The sequence below is a fragment of the Rattus norvegicus genome, chromosome 7, assembly GCF_021556685.1.
Source record: "Rattus norvegicus strain SHRSP/BbbUtx chromosome 7, alternate assembly SHRSP_T2T, whole genome shotgun sequence".
Taxonomy (NCBI): Eukaryota; Metazoa; Chordata; class Mammalia; order Rodentia; family Muridae; genus Rattus; species Rattus norvegicus.
The window spans coordinates 85,307,875-85,328,246 of record NC_141540.1 but is presented as its reverse complement, the minus strand read 5'-3'; the positions used below and the strand labels follow the sequence as shown (position 1 = coordinate 85,328,246).

The window sequence follows — 20,372 nt, the reverse complement described above, 5'->3', positions numbered from 1 at the left end:
CACCAACTTAAATAGAAACTTGAAGCAATTCTTCTAAATCAGGGGTAAGAGAAGACTGGCCAGTCTTTCCCTATCTGTTCAATATAGTATTTGAAGTTCTAGCCAGGGCAATGAGACAACTAAAGGAGATCAGGGGAATACAAATTGGAAAGAAGTCAGAGTATCGCTCTTTGTTGATGATATAATAGCTTACAAAATTGACCCCAGAAAATTCTACCAGAGAACTCCTTCAGCTGATAAACACCTTCAGCAAAGTGGCTGGATACAAAATTAGCTGAAAATATAAGTAGCCCTCCTCTACACAACCAAAAAACAGGCTGAGAAAGAAAATATGGAAATAGTGCCAGTCACAATTACCATAAATAATATAAATGTCTTGGTGTAACTCTAACCAAGTAAGTAAAAGATTTATATGACAAGAACTTCAAGACTCTGAAGAAAGAACTCAAAGATCTCAGAAGATGGAATAATCAACCATGCTCATGGACAGATAGGATTAACATAGTGAAAATGGCCATCTTGCCAAAAGCAGTCTTACAGATTCAATGCAATTCCCATCAGAATTCCAACACATTTTATAGACCTTGATAGAACAATTCGCAAATTCATTATGTCAAAACAAAAAACCCAGAATAGCCAAAATAATCCTGAATAATAAAAAACATTCAGAAGTAATTATCATCCCTGACCTCAAGCTGGACTTCAGAGCAATTGTATTAAAAACTGCATGGTATTGGTACAAAAACAGACACATTGACCAGGGGAATCAAATCAAAAACCCAGAAACAAACCCAGACACCTACAGATACTTGATTTTTGATGAAGAAGCCAAAAATCATAGAGTCAAAAAAAATCATCTTCAACAAATGGTGCTGGTCTAGGTGGATATCTACATGTAGAAGAATGCAAATAGATCCATATTTATCACCCTACACAAAACTCACATCCAAGTGTATCAAGAACCTCAACATAAAACCAGATACACTAAATCTCATAGAAGAGAAAGTGGGAAACCTTGCACTCATTGGTACTGGAAACAATTTCCTGAATATAACACCAGTGGTTCACAGTCTAAGATCATCAATTGATAAATGGGACTTCATGAAACCTAAAGGCTTCTGTAAGGCAAGGATACTCTCAGTAGGAGAAAATGTCAGCCTACAGATTGGAAAAGGATCTTCCCAATCCCTACATCTAAAAGAGCTAATATCCAAAATTGATATAGAACTCAAGATGTTAGACACAAAGAATCCAAATAACCCAATTTAAAAAAAATTAGGTACAGAGCTGAACAGAAATCTCAATAGAGGAATCTTGAATACCCAAGAAGCACAAAAAGAAAGTTCCAAAGTCCTTAGTAATAAAGGAAATACAAATCAAAACAACTCTGAGATTCCATCATCAGAATGGTGAAGATCAAGAACTCAGGTGACAGCACATGAGGGACAGGATGTGGAGGAAGAGGAACACTCCTCCATTGCTGGTGGAATTGAAAGCTGGTACAACCACTCTGGAAATCAATCTGCCAATTCCTCAGAAAATTGGAAATAGAGCTACCTGAAGACTCAGCTATAACCATTTTTAGATACATGCCCAAAAGATGCCCCACCATACCACAAGGGCACATGTTCCACTATGTTTGTAGTGACCTTATCTGTGATAGCCAGAAGCTAGAAACAACTCAGATGTCCCACAATAGATGAATGGATACGGAAAATGTAGTTCATTTACACAGTGGAATACTATTCAGCTATTAAGAATGAATGAGGACATCATGAATTTTGTAGGCAAATGGATGGGACTTGAGAATTTCATCCTGCTTGAGGTAACCCAGTCAAAAAAGGACTTGCAGGTATGTCCTCACTTATAAGTAGATATTAGCTGTAAAGTACAGAATGACAATCTACACTTCACAGACCAAAAGAAGTTAAACAAGAGGAAAAAACAAGTGCGATGCTTGAATCTTTCTTCTAAGGGGGAATAAAAGTCAGAGGAAACTGGCCCAGGTTCAGGGGGATACCCAGGGTGGTGAGGCACCCTCTCAGAGAAGAGGAAGAGAGTGGAAGAAATGCTGTGGGGAAGGAGTGACTGAGAGGCTGTCAGTGAGTAAGATGTAAAGTGAATTTTAAAAAGTTTTCAAAATGTTCAAAAAGCATAAATAAGTACTCCATAGAAAATACATAAGTAGTAAAGAAGTTCATAAAATGATATTCAACATCACCAGCCATTAGAAAATATAAATTAAATCCTAATGAGATTAATGTCATCTATTCTAATGCTTAAATAAAAAAATGATAAGAACACCAAATGCTGGAAACCTTGTATGGAATCTGGCTATTTCACTTGTTGCTGGAAAGAATGCCTGAGGGATATGAGGTCATGTCTAAATAATTTTTTACAATTGGGTTTGGTCTTTAAATAATCTCAAAGTTAAAGTTTCTAAAATACTGTGTGTTGCTGTATTGGTCTTTGTGATGGTTTGAAGATGTTTGGCTGAGGGAGTGGCACTATTTGGGGCTGTGGCCTTGGTGTGCCACTGTGGGAGTAGGCTTCATGACCCTCATCTTAGCTTCCTGGAAGCCAGTCTTCTCCTGTTCGACTTTGGTACAAGATGTAGAACTCAGCTCCTCCTACACCATGCCTGCCTGGATGCTGCCATGCTCCCTCATTGATGATAATAATGGACTGAACCTCTGAACGTGTAAGCCAGCCCCAATTAAATGTTGTCCTTATAAGAGTTGCCTTGGTCATGGTGTCTGTTCACAGCAGTAAAACCCTAACTAAGAAAATCTTACATGTGGATATGTTTTTTTTAAAACAAAACAAGGTCCATATTCTCCAATTTAATCTTAAATAACTAAGACTATATTGCAATTAGCAGTTATTGGTGTAAATGAGGAAACTTGGCAAAGGCTTGCATTTGAAGAACACAAAATCCCAACTTGGCACATTTTTACTATTATTTAGTAAAGCATTTACAAGACATATTAACAAAATGACCATCTTGAAGACAGTAAGACTAAACACTGCTCCAGAATGACGTAAAGACAAAATTTTGTAGAATATTTACTTCTTCCAAATCTTCAGTTATAAAGTGTTTATTTGGTGAGAGTTTCTTTCTAGGTTAATTAAACTTTAATCTTGAGCTTTCCTATATTTGTTTTTAATTTGTTGTGGAAATAAAACTAATAAAGTATGTATGTATTTATAGGAAATTACATTTTAAAATGTTCATTTTTAGCTTTGAATTCTGGTTGAAGTTTACATAACTCAAGCAGTCCATGAACTTTTAAAATTCCTTTGGATCCATGGAAAACCACATCTTCTTTCTTATTATAGATTTTGATGGGAGCAAATGAAATACCGTTCATAACAAATAACTTCTAGAACACTTTAAAACCCTGGAACACTCAACTTTCCTTTAATAATATATATTTAAGATTCCCTTTTGGGGGCTTAGGGGTGAAGAACACTGGCTGCCCTTCTAAGGACCCAGATTTAATTCCCAGCACCTACAAAGCAGCTCACGGTCATTTTTTCCTGCAGTTCTAGTTATTTGACACCCTCTTCTGGCTGTGACCCAGGTGGTGACATACATGTAGATATACATGCAGGCAAAAAGCCCATATACATGACTAAATTAACCTAAAACATACTTTAAAATGAATTTCTAAAATGGAGAGCCAATGAATGTTTATGTACATAAGGAAAATTCTACTTAAATCTGACAACAAACACTCTTCCTTTTTATTACATTTAATTTATTCTCTGGCTTTGCTTCTGTCTCAGTCTCTGTCTCTGTCTCTGTCTCTGTCTCTCTGTCTCTCTCTCTCTCTCTTTCTCTCTCCTGTGTATGTGTGTGTGTGTGTGTGTGTGTGTGTGTGTGTGTGTGCCATGTGTCATGAGGTACACCTTGCACGACTTGGCTGTCTCTATTATACGGTTTTCAGTAATTATACTCAGGCTATCAAGACTGGCAACAGCCACCATGCTTACACACTGAGTCATATCATAAGCCTCCAGTCTTGATGTTTTATAGATACTTCCCCTGGTTTTTCTCCTTAGATAAGTTTTTGAGGAATTTTCAAAATTTTCATCTTCAACCTCAATAAGTCTCTAAATCATGACCACTGTTTCAGAATAATATATAATATTCAATTGTACACCAGATATTTTTAGTTAAGAAGATACACTACATCAAATCTGATGGTCACAAAGTTTAAAGTTGTACCATAAAGTTCTAGGCTTACCTGCCCAAAGCTCACACCCATCATTGGTATATTATGACTGCAGTTATAGAAACTTATGGTAATTGAATACTGAATTGTCAGAGCTGATTCACTTAATTTGGTCTGGTCAACCTGAAAATGCTTTAAAAATATTCCTCTGTTTGCTAATGCTGGAGGTCTTCGCTTTGGCATTTCTGAAAAAAGTAAGTGGGAAATAAGATTATGGTGTTAAGTTTTTGCTCTGTTATTGTCAGAATCTGTGATTCAAACATGATAAATAAATGATGCTAAGACACTAAAATAAAACTTTCATTTGTAACATTATCAGTCTATATAAAATGACTCAACATACCATCCAAGACTGAGACTGTAGGTATCTGTCCAATGTACACGGCATCCACATAAATGGATTGGAATTCTGATGACTTTTGTAAGCTAATTCTTTGTAGAGAAAAACTTGTCCCAGCATATTTGGTTTGTAAGAAATCTAGAAGATCTATGCAAGTGTAGGTCCATCTGAAATACATTGAATAATTTAGTGTTCATATTTGTAACACACACACACACACACACACATTCTAAAAGGTGTTATAATTTAAAGAACAGTGGGTTAGAGAGATGGCTCTATTTGGAAAATACTTGCTTCACAAACAAAGGGACCTGAGTTTAAGTCTCCAACATCCTTGTAAAACACTGGTACCACAGTCTTTGGTGACAGAACTGGAGAGCAGAAACAGGAGCAGCTCTGGAGTTCGTTGCCTTTAAAGTCTAGCCTACCTGGTGAACTTCAGGTTCACTTTAAGACTCCACCTCAAAAATAACAAGGAAAGTGACTAAGGAAAGTGTTCAATGTTAACCTCTCTTGTTTACATATGGACACACCCTTCTACACATGCCCACAGGTGTATGTACACACAAACACGAACAAATGGCACTTCCCAAATTTTATAAAACAAAAAATTTCATTCAGTGACAGATTAGTGTTGTGTACATAAACAGATTTATTTGTAGCCTTCGTATTAGCTATAGGGATTTAAAATAACTTTCTATCAAGATATGTGGGAAGTTAAGAAACACAATTGGTATAGATCACATTAGTGAAAACAAGTTAGCATAGAATTAGCTACTATGTTAAATATGTGGAAAATAGGATAAAAATTCTGTTTCTAATGTTAGTGGAAATGCTTTCAGTTTTTCTTTTTAATATATAATGTTGCCTATAAACTTGTCATATATATCCTTTATTAATTCGAGACTTATTCCTTCTAGTACTAGTCTCTTTGGGAGTTTTATCGTGAAGAGATTTTGGATTTTGTCAAAAGTCTTTTCTGTGTCTATTGTGTCTTGTGATTTCTGTTCTTTATCATGTGCTGCATCATGTTTACTGATTTGCATGTGTTGAGTTGTTCCTGTAACTCTGAAAGGAAGCCAACCTGGTCATGCTGAGCAAAAGAAATGAGACCATCTCTACAGCATGTATGTTGTACTATAACTTGTTTTGAACCCATAATGTATCTTACTTATTTCCAGAAGCAAAGTTATATTCAAATTGCATATCAGCACTTCTAATGATCTTGCCACTGTCTTCATACTTGAACTTCAGACCAATGAAGTTGGCCAGAGATCCTTTGTATGCTAAACACAGCTACATAAAATATATGAAAGGAGTCAATAACAACATTTTTACAATTACTTTGTATTATAACAATTCAAAGTAATACAATACAAATCACTATATACTTATTGAACATTTTATATAGAATATAAAAGAGCTTTAAAAACAAAATAAACCAGTAGATTTTGACTAATCAGCTGTCAGGGAATTGGGAACTTCCTCTTACAGAAGACAAGACTTAACAGTGAATTTGTATATTTGGATGCTATTTCCTTTTAAAATAGAAGATATTTTACACCCTATGAGAGTTAGCGATCTATAAATTCCAATTAAAATTTATGAATAACATGTCTTATAAAATAATAAAATAAAGCATAAGACATGACAATATATTTCCTTATTGCTATTGCTCTCTCCCTCCTTCCTCCTCGTCCTTCTCTTTTCTTCTGAGAATCACCTGGAGAGAGACCACGGAAACCAGAATATGAATCATTACTCCTGTCCAACATGACATGATTCAAAATGGCAAGTCCTTTTCTTAGTCTTAAATTTTCATGAAATTATATTAGCTGGGTATTTCCCAGATTCAATTAGCATACAGTTTTCACAATCTCACCTGATTATAAGGAAATAATAAAATGTCTCCATATGGTAATTTGTTTGGCTTGACATCTGTTGAGTCAAAAAGAACAGCTGGGTTTTTCAGGGAGTAACGGCCACAGAATGCATCTGTCTCGGCCGTCTTCTGCCCTCTATTATTATGTTCCTACAGAAATAACAATATTTCAAATAAAAACATGGCTTATTGTCTTGCTTTTCTCACAACATCTGCAACTAAATTATTCAAGTTTAATCCCATTCTTTCTTCAATTTCTTCAGTACTGTAATTTAAAAAGATCTGTCCCATCTCTGAATTTCTTTATACAATTCATTCCAATCCCTAGTTGTACAATCCATTGTGCCTCTTATGACTGATTTCTAAATCCTATCATTTTCTTATACTGTAAGCTAATTAAAGATATTTATTCACCTTTTCCATGAGTGTTTGTTTAGTAATTACCCTGTAGCAGTATTTTGTTTGTTTTGTTTTTATTATATTTTTTCTATAATTCAAGTGATGACGAACACTATCCTTATATGAAGTGGGTAACACTAGGGACAAAATAGCTAAGGCTTCTGTTACTCTTGATGTGAAGCATCTCACTCATGTAAAAGCAATCCCACTGGAAGAGGTGATGGAGTTGCCTTTAAAGATAAACAGGAATTGTTCAAGTCAGAGAAATGATCAACAGTCTTCAGAGGTTAGACATCTGAGTGATGCATCAAAGACAGAAGGAATCTGGTGTTGGAAAATGCAAATAGTTGAAGTTAAGCAGAGCACAGAAATGAATGCAGGGATGGTGCTGGGAAATGCAGTAGTGAGGAATAAAAGACAATGTAATTCTTACAGTCATTAGGACTATATTCAAATAAATATATAAACATTCAGTTGAGAAGGCTGCCAGTAAGCTGTACAAATTATTGTATTGCTAAAAAGTCAGCTAATGCAAAGTATCATGAAATATATATTTTAATGATTCATAGTTATTTCTAGATTATTGATAATATTTAATTATCTAGACCCTGAATTTTATTTCTGTGTATGTGTGTGCATAAAAACCATCTAGCCATTATGTTTTATTTTTGTGTATGTTAGTGCATGAATTATTTGTGCACATGCATGTTTATGTGTGAGGTGTACATGTGTCATGGCCACATCTTGCACCTTCTTTAAAACAGGACCTCTTCTTTGCTGTTGCATATACGGTCTAGCTTGTGCAAGTTTCTGGGGATTCTTATGTCTCTAACTCCAATCTCACTATATACAAGCACCAGGATTGCAGATTCTCATTGCCATGTCTGGCTTTACATGGGTTCTGGGAATATGAACTCGAGTTCTCACATTACAAGTGTTTTATTCACCGGTCCCTCTCCTCAAACCTGTGCTTGATATTCTTGGAGTGTGACTTAGAAAGAATGTACATGCTCCTCTATGTTCATAGCAGTCTTATTTATAGTAGCCAGAAGCTGGAAAGAACCCAGATGCCCTTCAACAGAGGAATGGATACAGAAAATGTGGTACATCTACACAACGGAATATTACTCAGCTATCAAAAACAATGACTTTATGAAATTCATAGGCAAATGATGGAACTGGAAAATATCATCCTGAGTGAGGTAACCTAATCACAGAAAAACACACATGGTATGCACTCATTGATAAGTGGATATTAGTCCAAATCCTCAAATTATCCTAGATGCACAGAACACATGAAACTCAAGAAGGATGACCAAAATGCGGATGCTTCACTCCTTCTTTAAAAGGGGAACAAGAATACCCTTGGGAGGTAATAGGGAGGCAAACTTTAGAACAGAGGCAGAAGGAACACCCATTCAGAGCCTGCCCCACATGTGGCCCACACATATACAGCCACCAAACTAGGTAAGATGGATGAAGCAAAAAAGTGCAGGCTGACAGGAACCAGATGTAGATCTCTCCTGAGAGACACAGCCAGAATATGGCAAATACATAGGCGAATGCCAGCAGTTAACCACTGAACTGAGAATGGGACCCCCGTTGAAGGAGTCAGAGAAAGGACCGAAAGAACCTGAAGGGGCTTGAGACCCCATATGAACAACAATGCCAACCAACCAGAGGGTCCAGGACTAAACTACTATCCAAAGACTCTACATGGATTGACCCTGGGCTCCAACTGCATATGTAGAAATGAATAGCCTCGTAAGAGCACCAGTGGAAGGGTAAGTCCTTGGTCCTGCTAAGACTGACCCCTCAGTGAACGTGATTGTTGGGGGGAGGGCGGTAATGGGGGGCGGTTAGGGGGATGTTGGCATGAAAACCAGGAAAGGGATTAACAATCGAAATGTAAATAAGAAATACCCAATTTAATAAAGATGGGAAAAAAAGGAAAGAATATACATCTAGCTTCCTCATTTATTTGGATAAAAAATAGAATGCTATTTTTAAAATATTTTTCTCTATATATTAAAATTTTTATACCTCTCTAGAAACAAATACGAATTAGGTAGGCATTATAATAATTAGACTAAGTGTTTTCAAAAGAATAAGAAAAGGAATTTATTGTAACCCCCTTCTATAACTTATCCCAGTACAAATTATATGGTCTGAAGGCAGTGAGGAAGAGAATGAATTCTTCAGTCATGTGAAGAACACACAGAAACATAATCCAAAATTTTTGTCTCTATCCATTGTGTTCACTGTCTACACTGGAAGCACTGTTTTCCTCTTAGCACTAGGGAAGGTGCTAAATGGAGCCTTGCAATTTGACTCAGAATAGTACTAACAACTAATGCTAATTCTGGAAAAAAAATCACAAAATCTCAAGCACTCATGGCATTTTGATTCAGTCCCTTTCAAGGTTCACTAAACATACCAGTTCAAAATGAGTTTCATAGTCTCTGAAGTATTTCACTAGAAATCCTTCTTCCAGATGTGCTATTTCTGGTGGACACTTGGCGCTCACCATCTCTTCCACAGCTTCCTGAAACTAAATGAGGAGTATGTGCTTTAGTAGCTCCTTTCTAATGCATTTAGGGCATTAGTAACTCTACTATTAGGCTGGCTAATTAGTTTTCTATCACAATATTTTCATGAGACAATTCCCTTGTGAGTCACAATTAGGATACTTTTATCTATAATTTTGTAAGAATTTTCAAGGTAATATGTGAATTTTTTAATGTGTCCTTTGACCTGATCAAGAGGGGTTTTTCTGGGGTAATTATGTTCAATTGGCTATTATTACATTACTTTTATATAATTCAGGCATTACATTAACTATTGTTTTAAGGACAGCAATAAAAAAGAAATAAAAATTACCTAATTAAACATATTTGAAATAAATGATTTCCCTAATAAATTCAAAATTAACTAGGAAAAAACACATACTCAAATGTTTTTCAAGAGAACATATCAAATCCTGTATGCCTAAGCTTCCAATTATCTAAAATACTAAACATTTGGGATTAAATGGGAATTATTGTGCACTCAAAAGTTTTATAACCTTCACATCTATTTGTCTAGCAAAGGACAGAAAATGATTGTTTCTTAGGAATTAAAGGCTTAAGGCAATGCATAATATTTAATTCCCAAGCAAATGTTAATTGAAATTCACAGTACAGATAGTTTACATGACTGGGTAATGCACAAGCATGCTTTCATTAAACACACCCCCAACTTCAGCCCTACAGAGCAAAGAATTCCTTTTTATTCTATCAGTCATTGGCATATTTCCTCCCTTCTTTGCTTACAGCAAATTTGCCAAGGCAGAATGTATTATGTCTTCTTGAAGTATTATTTATATAAGATAATAAATGGGTTTGTTTTCAATAAAAATAATGAAGTATCTAAGTTTCATAATAAAGTCTTTGCTGTCCTTTGCCTCTCAAGGTCCGTCCTACTTGCAAAGAATAAAATTATGGATTTGGGGTGAAGGAGAATACTGTTGTGAGTAGGGGCATTAATGCTCCCCACATAAGCATAGAATGGTAGAGATCAATTTGGGATCATTTGTGCAGAAAAATGGGTGGTCACACTAGATTGTCTCTGAGCCCAAGTGAGACAGAATCATTTATGATATACATTTCATCCAAGTAACTCAATTTTAAGTGATTTCTTTTTTGCTGATACTAGAAGCAACATCCTTTCACATTTGTCTAAAAACGGCCAGTGGTAACTGTGAAGGATCCAGAAGATGTATGTGGTAGAATGTTTGTAGAGCATACTTCAGCTTCTGATGACTCTGGGGTAAGAGGCTTAGACGCAATCCCATCCCAGTTTAATGTGAATGTCTCCAAATTGGGTTTTCCTTTGGTGTGTTCTGTGATATTCAGCGTGACATTACTCCCTTCAAATACTTCATAACCAAGCAGATCAAAGTCTCCTGTATGAGGTACCAATTAGAGTTTTAAAATGATAATTAATACAACACATATACATCAAAAAGAGGCATTCGACTATAACCAAATTGATTGTATTTGGAGGTGCATTAACATAAAAGAAGGAGGAATTGGGAAAGATGAAGAATATTTCAGTAGAGGAGATTTATTCACAGAAGAGACAGCCAAAATAACATGTAAATGCTACTTATGAGTTAAAGGGAAACATTATAAGTATAGCAGGTTAAAATCAAATCAGTCAGTAAAGGGCACCAGGATATTCAGAACATTAATTTAGTCTTTTTAGATGTAAATATTTACTGCAGAAATCTATTTAGTGCAAAAAAACTTCTAGTTTGTTGGCTATCAATAGAATATAAAGTTAATTCCTATTAACAGCTTACATTCACGAGCTTGTGTGTAAGGTGCTACTTTGCAATTAAGTAAGGCCTTGGATTCCATTGCCCTTCTCTATTGAATACAGTACTGTAAATACACCCTGCTAGATTTTACCGCATATTTGTTAAGATCTCCTGAAGTTTCAAATTTTCTCTGTGCCCTATAATACAAATGAAACACAGCTTACCTCTAGTTGATGCAAAGGTTATTGTGTAGATATAACTCTGGAGATCCCTCTTGCTGGTCACCTGAACTGAATCTGGTTTTATAGACCAAAGGTCATTTAAAGCTGATTGCAACATGAAGGCAGAAGCATCAGCAGGCAGCCAGACTTTGGGAGAGAGAGAGAGAGAGAGAGAGAGAGAGAGAGAGAGAGAGAGAGAGAGAGAGATTGAAGTCTTTCTAGATGGTTGCAGTCCAAAATAATGTCCTGTATTTAAATTTATTCTTGGTCACATTAAAGTTAACAAGCAGAAGACTGATCCAGGATAGTAATATAGACTATTGAATTGGTTAATATTGTCTTGATAAGGGACATAAAAATAACTATTATATGCACTAGTTGATAATTCTGACTTAAGGCAACAAAAAATAGTTGTCTATGATTTTTAATTGCTTAGAATTAATTAATATAGAAATATGTTACTGATTGCCAAATTACTATTTTATAGATGTATTACTAAGAAAAGTTAAAAGATATATTTATTCTGTATTATGATAATTTTGATTCCTTTTTTTCTGAATTTATACATGGGAGTCATATGCATATAAATATGTATATTCTTTTAGGTATAAGTGTATAATTATTATTATTATGAATAAATGCAGTGGGGTATGTCTGAAAATTATTTGCTATTTTCTAATCTCAGTAGAGCCCTTTCTTCATAATGTGTTTCTTCTCTTTTGTTTAGCACACTACTGAAGCTATAGTTTCTAAATTATTATGCAAGAGTGAGTACTTTATACATTTTTATACATAAAGGCAACTATTTCTCTTGTTAGTATAGCTACCAGTCTTTTCCATGTTGTAGATGAATCTGTACTGGGAAAGTGAACATGAGTTTGCTCCCACACATGGGCTGGTTACTGTGACCTGCTGGACTTCCTTAATCGCATCAGCTGTCTCCCAGTTTTCCAATGTTATAATCTATTTTCCAAATAAAGAAAACAATTACTATACAGACATAAACACACTTTGAATAATTGTAACTTGGCTATTCATTGCCTCTCAACTATATTGTATTGTAAATGATATTTTGCAACATGTTTGAATGAGTCTTACGAAATAAAAGCCTAATGATTCTAATATAGATATATCAAAGGAAATTCAATAACTACAAAGTTATATTCCTAACATATGTAATATAATAACCAAATGGAGCCTGTCCTCATCTCTTAAGGGATAGGCAGTGAACTCAGAGCCTCACAAATGTTAGGCAAATATTCTAGTGCCAATCCTCAGTATTGGACACTGACTTTCAGTAAAGTGAATCTATTATCACAGCAAACCTGTACTTCCGGGATAACTGTTGACTGAGATTTGATGACTTGTTCTTCATTTAGTGCATCTCCTGTCTGCTGTTCAGTAAAGACACTTTTATACTGGTACAGTCCAACATCAACAAAAGCACTCAATGTATACTCTTGCAGCAAGATCTCAATGTAATATCTAGGAAATAGAGTAATAAGATAAATATTTTCTCAAAACATTCATAAAATATTTTTCCAAAAAGAATAAAAGCCAAGAATGCAAATAAAACCTATTAAATTATAAATAAATAGAAAGTATGAGCTGCTATCTTTAAGGAGCTGAAACAAAAGCAATGTCAGACCCTGACAATAACTCCCTGAAATCCAACACTGAGGACAGGAATAGTTTAAATGAGAATTTTAGAGTTGCAAAGAGAACAGCAACTAGGCTACACTTATCACATGACCTCTAGGTCAGTGGATGTATGATCTGAGGTAGAAAGTTCTTGATATGGTTTGCATCTTAATTGGTCTCCAAAAGGTTAAATGATAAAGGCTTGGTGGAGAGCCTATGCCACTCTCAGATAATGATGCCTTTAGTAGGAGGAGTTAAGAAAGTCTTTGAGGACATATCCTAGACAAAAAAATACTGAGCCTCTCTTCCTCTATCCCCATCTCTATCTTTTCTTTTTCTTCCTGGATGCAGCGAGGTGAATAGACTTCTTCCACACATTACACCATCTGCCAGGATGTACTGAGCTAGCAAAAAGACTTAAGGACCATGAACTAAAACATCTGAAACTGTAGTGGGTTTGGCCGAATAGTGTTTGTATTGGTAAATAATGTTGTAGACAGCCAATGGCTGGACAGGACAGACAGAGGCAGACTTTTAGGGTTCTCATGTTAGGGACAGAGAGGAAGGAAGAAGAGAAAGATCTGCTATGTTAGGAGAAGGAGAGGAAAGATGTCACACCTGAAAAGGTACAGGACAGAGAACATAGCCACCATTTAGAGGCCGGAGCATAGACTGAATAGTCCCAACTGGATCCAGGACAACAAAAATGAAATATAGATTTTAGTAAGTAATAACTTGGAAACATCAGAGGAAGGTGGATTAGCAACATGGAGGTTGGGAAGTTGCCCAGCTATTGAGCTGTTTAAGACTTACCAAAATATAAAGGCTATGTTTGTGTGTCTTTTATTTATACACTTAGAACATTGTGGAACGTAGGGGAAACCACACCACCGTTGGGGTCGATTTGAGTACTGTTATAGTTGGTGCCCAATGTGTGAAACAATATAATCTTTCTTCTAATTTAAACCTACCTCTTTAGTTTAATGTTGGTATTCTTGAAAATATAGAACTGAATTTATGAAAAAATATACAAAATGAACAATAATAGTACAGGATATGGAAACAAAAGATTTGTGCATTCTTGGCAAACTTGTTACAGTGAACAATGTGTCCAGTGTTGAGCATGACTAACTCTGTAAACTAAGCCAATAGACCATTGTGCATACCAACAAAAACAAATTAAATGCTTTAAAGTACAAGATTGCATTTTAAATGACACATAGTAACTTAAATGCAAGAAAAAGAATCCTTACTCTTTTCCTTTCTGAAGATGAATCTCATCTGATTTTTGTGTTGAACTTGAAAAGTAAGTGTTGGCATTTCTAGAGTAATATGCAATCCTCACCTTATTCCAAAGAGAGAAGGAAAATTTAGACTAAAACTTTTCAACAATTATCATTTATAACAACTTTAATTTTAGAAATTCTGTGAGAAGGAAATCATAAAAAACTGTATTTTTTTAAAGATCTGTTATTCATAGCAACATGAACTTTAAAATAAATTACAGGTAGGAGAATGGGGGTGGGGGGAAAATCAGATATAGTGAGAGAGGACAGAAATTGGCCTCAGGCAGGTAGGGGACCTCTCTAAGAGGCACCGGAGATCTGAGACTAAGAAGGCCCACTGGAGTCTATAGCGGTGACTCTAGCTGAGACACCTAGAAGTTGGGGATATGGAGACTGACTGAAGTGGCCCTTCCTGTAGGCAGGCAGGACTCCCAGTAAAAGTATAAGGACAGCAGCCCACCCACAAAACCTCGACCCAAAATGTGTCTTGACTACAAGATATGCAGGCACAAAGATGGACCAGAGACTAAGGGAATGGCCAACCAATAACTGGCTAATTTGAGACCCATCCTATTGGGAAAAGAAAAAACAACAACAACAAAAACCAATCCCTGTGACTATTACTGATGTTCTGTCATGCTTGTAGACTGGAGCCTAGCATAATTGTCCTCCGAGAAGATCCATCCAGCAGCCGATGGAAACAGATGTAGAGACCCACAGCCAAAGATTAGATGGAGGTATGGAGTCTTTGGAAGAGCTAGGGAAAGGATTGAGGATTCTGAAGGGGATAGGGATACCACAAGAGGACCAAGAAACTCAATTAACCTGGACTCTTAGAGGTTCCCATAGATTTCACCATCAACCAAAAAGCGAGGGCTGGACCTAGGCCCTATACTGGTTTGTAGCTGTCAGTTTGGTATTCATGTGAGTCCATGGATTGGGGCGTACCTTGACTCAGTTGCCTGCCCGTGAATCCTGTTCTAACTAAACCACCTTGTCTGGCTTCAATGGGAGAGAATGTGCCTAGTCCTGGAGTGACTTGATGTCCCAGGATGGGTTGGTACCCAGGAGTGGGCCTCTCCCTTCTCAACGGAGAAGGGGGAGATGAACGGGGAAGCAGCTGTGTGAGGGGGAACCAGGAGGAGGAGGGGGCTGCAATCAGGATGTAACGTGCATAAATAAACAAACTAATGAAAAAATAAAGTTCTGAGAGTAAAAAAAAAAAATGAATCTTCAGTTGTTCCATTCTTTACTACACAACAAAGTCTACTGCATAGTCCTAGTCTTTCCAATAATAGAATTGCAGTAGAAAATAGCAAAGACACAAGCTAGGAATGGAGTTGTCATTGTTAGTGACATCAAATAAATGGGCTTATGTTGTGAAAAGGAGTCTCTTAAGAGCTGATATAAATTATTTAATTGAATATTCGCTTGAAAGTTTCTCAAGCTAGCTAAAAGCACAGGAGAATGAGAGAACTTTATGCTTCTGGTAAAGAATAACTGTATTATCCCTGAATTAGTGTGTGGACAAGGCATGGAGCATTAGAATTTATAAATTGCAAATAACAATCCAAGTCTATGTGTCCAGTGTTGGAAAACATTTTGTCAAATAAATTGAGTACTAAATTGTGATTTTAAATTTTGATTTATTATTTTCACTTTGTTTGCTTCTTTTTCTATGTGTGTGTTTTCTGAGACAGGGTTTCTCCATGTAAGTTTGGCTGTCCTGGAACAAGCTTAACAAACCAGGCCGACCTCACACTCACAGGGATTTGCTCGCCTCTGCCTCCCAAGTGCTGGGATTAAAGGTGTACACCTCATACCTGCCTTATTTTCACATTCTTAAAACTGTCTTGAGAAAATAGTCCAAAACTTCAAATGAACACTGGTACTCAATGGAGTACTCACAGGCATTAAAGAAGAAGTAAGTTTAAAAGTCTTTGGTAGTAAGACATATGAGCTTAGTAAACCCATGTAATAGCACAATCAGGAATTTTAAATGCCAATAAGCTACAATAATATACCATATAATGCTAATATAAAACAAATGATCACTAGGAAATTGGATGTATGATTCTATCTATTCAAACCCAAATAGACCATAGCATTATGACACACTTTAATCTCATAACTGACAAAATGTAATAAGACTTTTAAATTATTTTTAAATTCCTTTTATTCTGGTTATAATTCCTTCATAAAAAAGAAAACTTGCCTCTCTCTCTCTCCCTTCCTCCCTCCCTCCCCCTCTCTGTGTGTGTGTGTGTGTGTGTGTGTGTGTGTGTGTGTGTGTCTGTGTTTACTTTAGTAAAGGATTTGAATAAGGGAAATAATTTTCTTTCAGATTATCAAATTCCTACTAGAACTTTTTAAAATTCCCTTCCCCTATAGTGTTAGATCATATCTGTGTTAAAATAGCAAGGACCCAATCTCATAAATAATTTCTCATAAAGTCTTTTATATATTCTCTGATTTTGAGTAGAATAAGTGAGACACATTAAAGAGATTTTCATGTTACCCAATAGCATTTTGCATGTTCCCTACCTTGTCCTCTGGGTGCCCAGTTTGACTGAAATAAATAGCATAGCGGTCATCACCTCTGATATAAAACCTATAAACATCAGAATCTGGAGGCACCAAAAATCCACTAATGCGTGCAACAAATGTGTCTTGTTCTATGGGCCAAACATAGGAAGCAGAATCTGTCCAACTGGCACCCATGTACCCTGGGGTTTGCTCGCTGTATTCAAGTATATCTTCAAGATGTGTTGGCCGGCTATTATTCCAAACCTCAATTTTTAGTCCTCTTCCACCTAAATATAATACAAAAGATGGCATTATTCATCAAAATCATGATGTGATGTCTCTATGGGCCATTTGGTGGTAGTTATTGAGATTGTATATCAGGTCTCATTTTTACAGCAGGTACATAAACAATTATACAGACCCTACATGTGCTTGATCCTGGAGACAGAGGATTCTATTCTTTATTTATTATTGCTTAATTTCCAGAGTTGACAATCTGTATGTTGATGTCATTATGCAGGTGAAGGCAGGTACAGGATAGAATAAGGCCTGTCATTGGACAAGAAGGAAGGATGGGTAGAAGAAAAGTTTTACAGAGACTGAGGAGGATGGAGAGAGGAGAAGGGGGCACAGAGAACATGGCAGCAGCTGTTAAGATTCCTCTCTGAATGACCAAAGTGCAGATGCTTTAGTCCTTCTGAGAAGAGGGAACAAAAATATTAATAGGAGGAAATATGGAGACAACGTTTTGAGCAGAGACTGAGGGAATGGCCATTCAGAGCCTGCCCCACCTGGGGATCCAGCCTATACATATACAGCCACCAAACCCAGACAATATTGATGATGCCAAGAACTACATACTGACAGGAGTCTGATATAGCTGTCTCCTGAGAGGCTGTGCCAGAGCATGACAAATATAGATGCAGATGCTTGCAGCCAACCATTGAACTGAGAATGAAATCCCCATTGAAGGAGTCAGAGAAAGCATTGAAGGAGCTGAAGGGGTTTGCAACCCCATAAGAACAACAATACCAACCAACCAGAGCTACCAGGGACTAAACCACCATCCAAAGAGTACACATGGACAGACCCATGGCTCCAACTGCGTATGTAGCAGTGGATGGCTCTGTTGGGCACCAATGGGAGGAGAAGCCCTTGGTTCTGCCAAGGCTCGATGCCCCAGTGTAGGGGAATGTCAGGGCGAGAAGGTAGGAAGGGGTCAGTGGGTGGGTGAACACCCTCACAGAAGCAGGGTGAGGAGGGATGGTATGGGAGTTTATGGACAGGAAACTGGGAAAGGGGATAACATTTGAAATGTAAATAAAAAATCCAATACAAAAAAAGAAAGATTCCTCTCTGCACATATTATAGGTTGTTATGACTATTTTTAAGGGATAGATGTGTACAGGATTTTGTGTTGTCCAGATGGGCAAATTATATCTTATCAATTGGATCAGAGGACATTGTATAATGTGTTCTCTCATGTGGCAACTTATTTGAGTTCAAGAGAGTGTGTGGTGGCTTGGATACACCAAGCCCGCCACAGAAATAGGATATGTATGCCTGGTGTGGTGGAAATCAGTCAAGAGAGCTGTGAGTGAGGGCAGGGCGGCTTGACAGGGTACCTTGTTGGAATGGCTCAGGTACAGTGGGTCAGAAAGTAGATGGGGCAGAGTCGAGCTGCTGAGATAATTAGTGCTACTTCCAATGGCGCACTGCAGTCAGAACTAGTGAGAGAGTGAGACTGCCGGGGTACTCGTGGGAACCAGTTCCACTGCTTTTTTTATTTTTATGGCAACAAGAATCTACCCATATTAAACATGGAAATGATAGTATGGATACCCATGCATTGTATATTTTAAATATTTCATACTTAATTTCCTTAGGTAACGTGGCGACATGCAGTTGTATTATGCTGCTCAACTATATGACTTGTGCTTCATGTAGTAAAGACCCAAAGCTTCAGAACTAAAACCAGTTGGCTACAAAAACTTGGTCTGATCATTTTCTCTAACAAAAGTTATTCTATAACTGGCTTGCAAAGCCTGTATTAAGAGTACTGACATCACATTTTAACATTTATCTCAATATTTGCTTTCTTTTGCTTTTTAAAATATTGATTCTAAGACAAAGATATCATTAGTTTCTCAGAATCAAAGAGGAAATATTCTTGCTTAGAATTACCTACGTTTGTAGATTAACATGCCACCTGCTTCTTGGATAAAATAGAGAAGGAATATTCCTGATTCAATGTAACTACATGTGTTTGATAAACTGTGCATTAATCTTTTTTAAATCAGAAAGAAATTGTCAGAATCTTCTTTCTTCTTTTTTCCTAAAGAATGATACACCACCAGGCCCACACCTTCCTTCAGTAGCCTTCAGTTTGTCTGCCTCTGGGAAATAGTGTCTAATCCTCTTCATTTGAATTTGCTGAGGAAAAAAAACTTGAGCAGGTGAAATTCAGCCTTTTATGGTGTCAGTTTCACTGATACACAACTTTCCCTGAATCATCAATCACTGATAAGAAAATTATTTGTTCATTAAGAACTTTTACCCAGTATTCAAGTCAAAGAAATCTAGGAGGTTACAGATAATGTGTTATACTACAAGCATTAATGACACGATGACGAACAGAATTCACTGTGTTCAGAAGATATGCAATTGCTGCTACTCTCAACCATTCATTCTTTTTTCCACGTGGAAAGATTTAATGAGAGAAGATGAGTAGAAGAGGAGAGGAGTAAAGGCCGGGGCCATGAGCACATGGAGGGAAGGGGGAGGGGAATGGGGAGAGAAGGGGCAAAGGGAAGAGGGGAGGAGGGGAAGAGGGGAAGAGGGGAAGAGGGGATGAGCGAGAGCAAAAAGCGAAAGAGAAAAGAGCTCAACAATTTATTTTTTGATACAAATTAGAATATAAAAATAAATTTATTAGAAAGTGGCCAAGTTGCAATTGCAATTGCTAAGACTCTAAAGACATTGCTTGATTGATTTGATACATGAAATACAGTATTTCTTTAAATTCAAGTGTCACATAAAAGTATTTTAAAATTAGAATATATGAAGCATTTAAAAGAATATGTTAACAATCTGTATAATTCTTTATGTAAATATATATACAAACAGAATTTTGTTATAATTTCTTTTGTAATTTTATATATGATTTTCCTTTATTTTAGATGATTTTACCTTGTAATACAGATTGATGTGTATTTGTCTCTTAATAATGCTTTCTATTATTTTTCATTGGATATTTTATTTATTTATATTCCAAATGTTATCTACTTTCCAGGTTTCCCCTGTGGAACTCCCCTACCCATCCCCCCTCCCCCTGCTTCTATGAGGGTGCTCCCCCACCCAGCCACCCACTCCCTGCTGCCTCCCTGCCATGACAGTCCCCTACACTGGGATATAGAGCCTTCACAGGACCAAGGGCCTCTGCTCCCATTGATGCCTGACAAGGCCATCTTCTGCTACATATGGGACTTTCAGTCACTTAAAGATGCAAAACCCAGGATGGCCGTGCATGGAAATTTCAC

At 36.7% G+C, this 20,372-nt stretch overlaps 1 protein-coding gene across 2 annotated transcripts in view; it reads right to left on the bottom strand.

The window, feature by feature from the left end:
* Positions 1 to 20,372, bottom strand: part of Pkhd1l1 (PKHD1 like 1) — a 175,994-nt gene that overhangs the window by 114,606 nt on the left and 41,016 nt on the right. For both annotated transcript variants that reach the window (XM_087557314.1, NM_001034931.2), the window contains 11 exon segments: positions 16,852 to 17,120; positions 14,275 to 14,366; positions 12,706 to 12,865; positions 12,208 to 12,343; positions 11,384 to 11,527; positions 10,645 to 10,802; positions 9,297 to 9,410; positions 6,461 to 6,610; positions 5,750 to 5,874; positions 4,582 to 4,745; positions 4,251 to 4,423 (listed from right to left, as the gene is read on the bottom strand). In XM_087557314.1, coding sequence (XP_087413440.1) covers positions 4,251 to 4,423; positions 4,582 to 4,745; positions 5,750 to 5,874; positions 6,461 to 6,610; positions 9,297 to 9,410; positions 10,645 to 10,802; positions 11,384 to 11,527; positions 12,208 to 12,343; positions 12,706 to 12,865; positions 14,275 to 14,366; positions 16,852 to 17,120 — 1,685 coding nt within the window.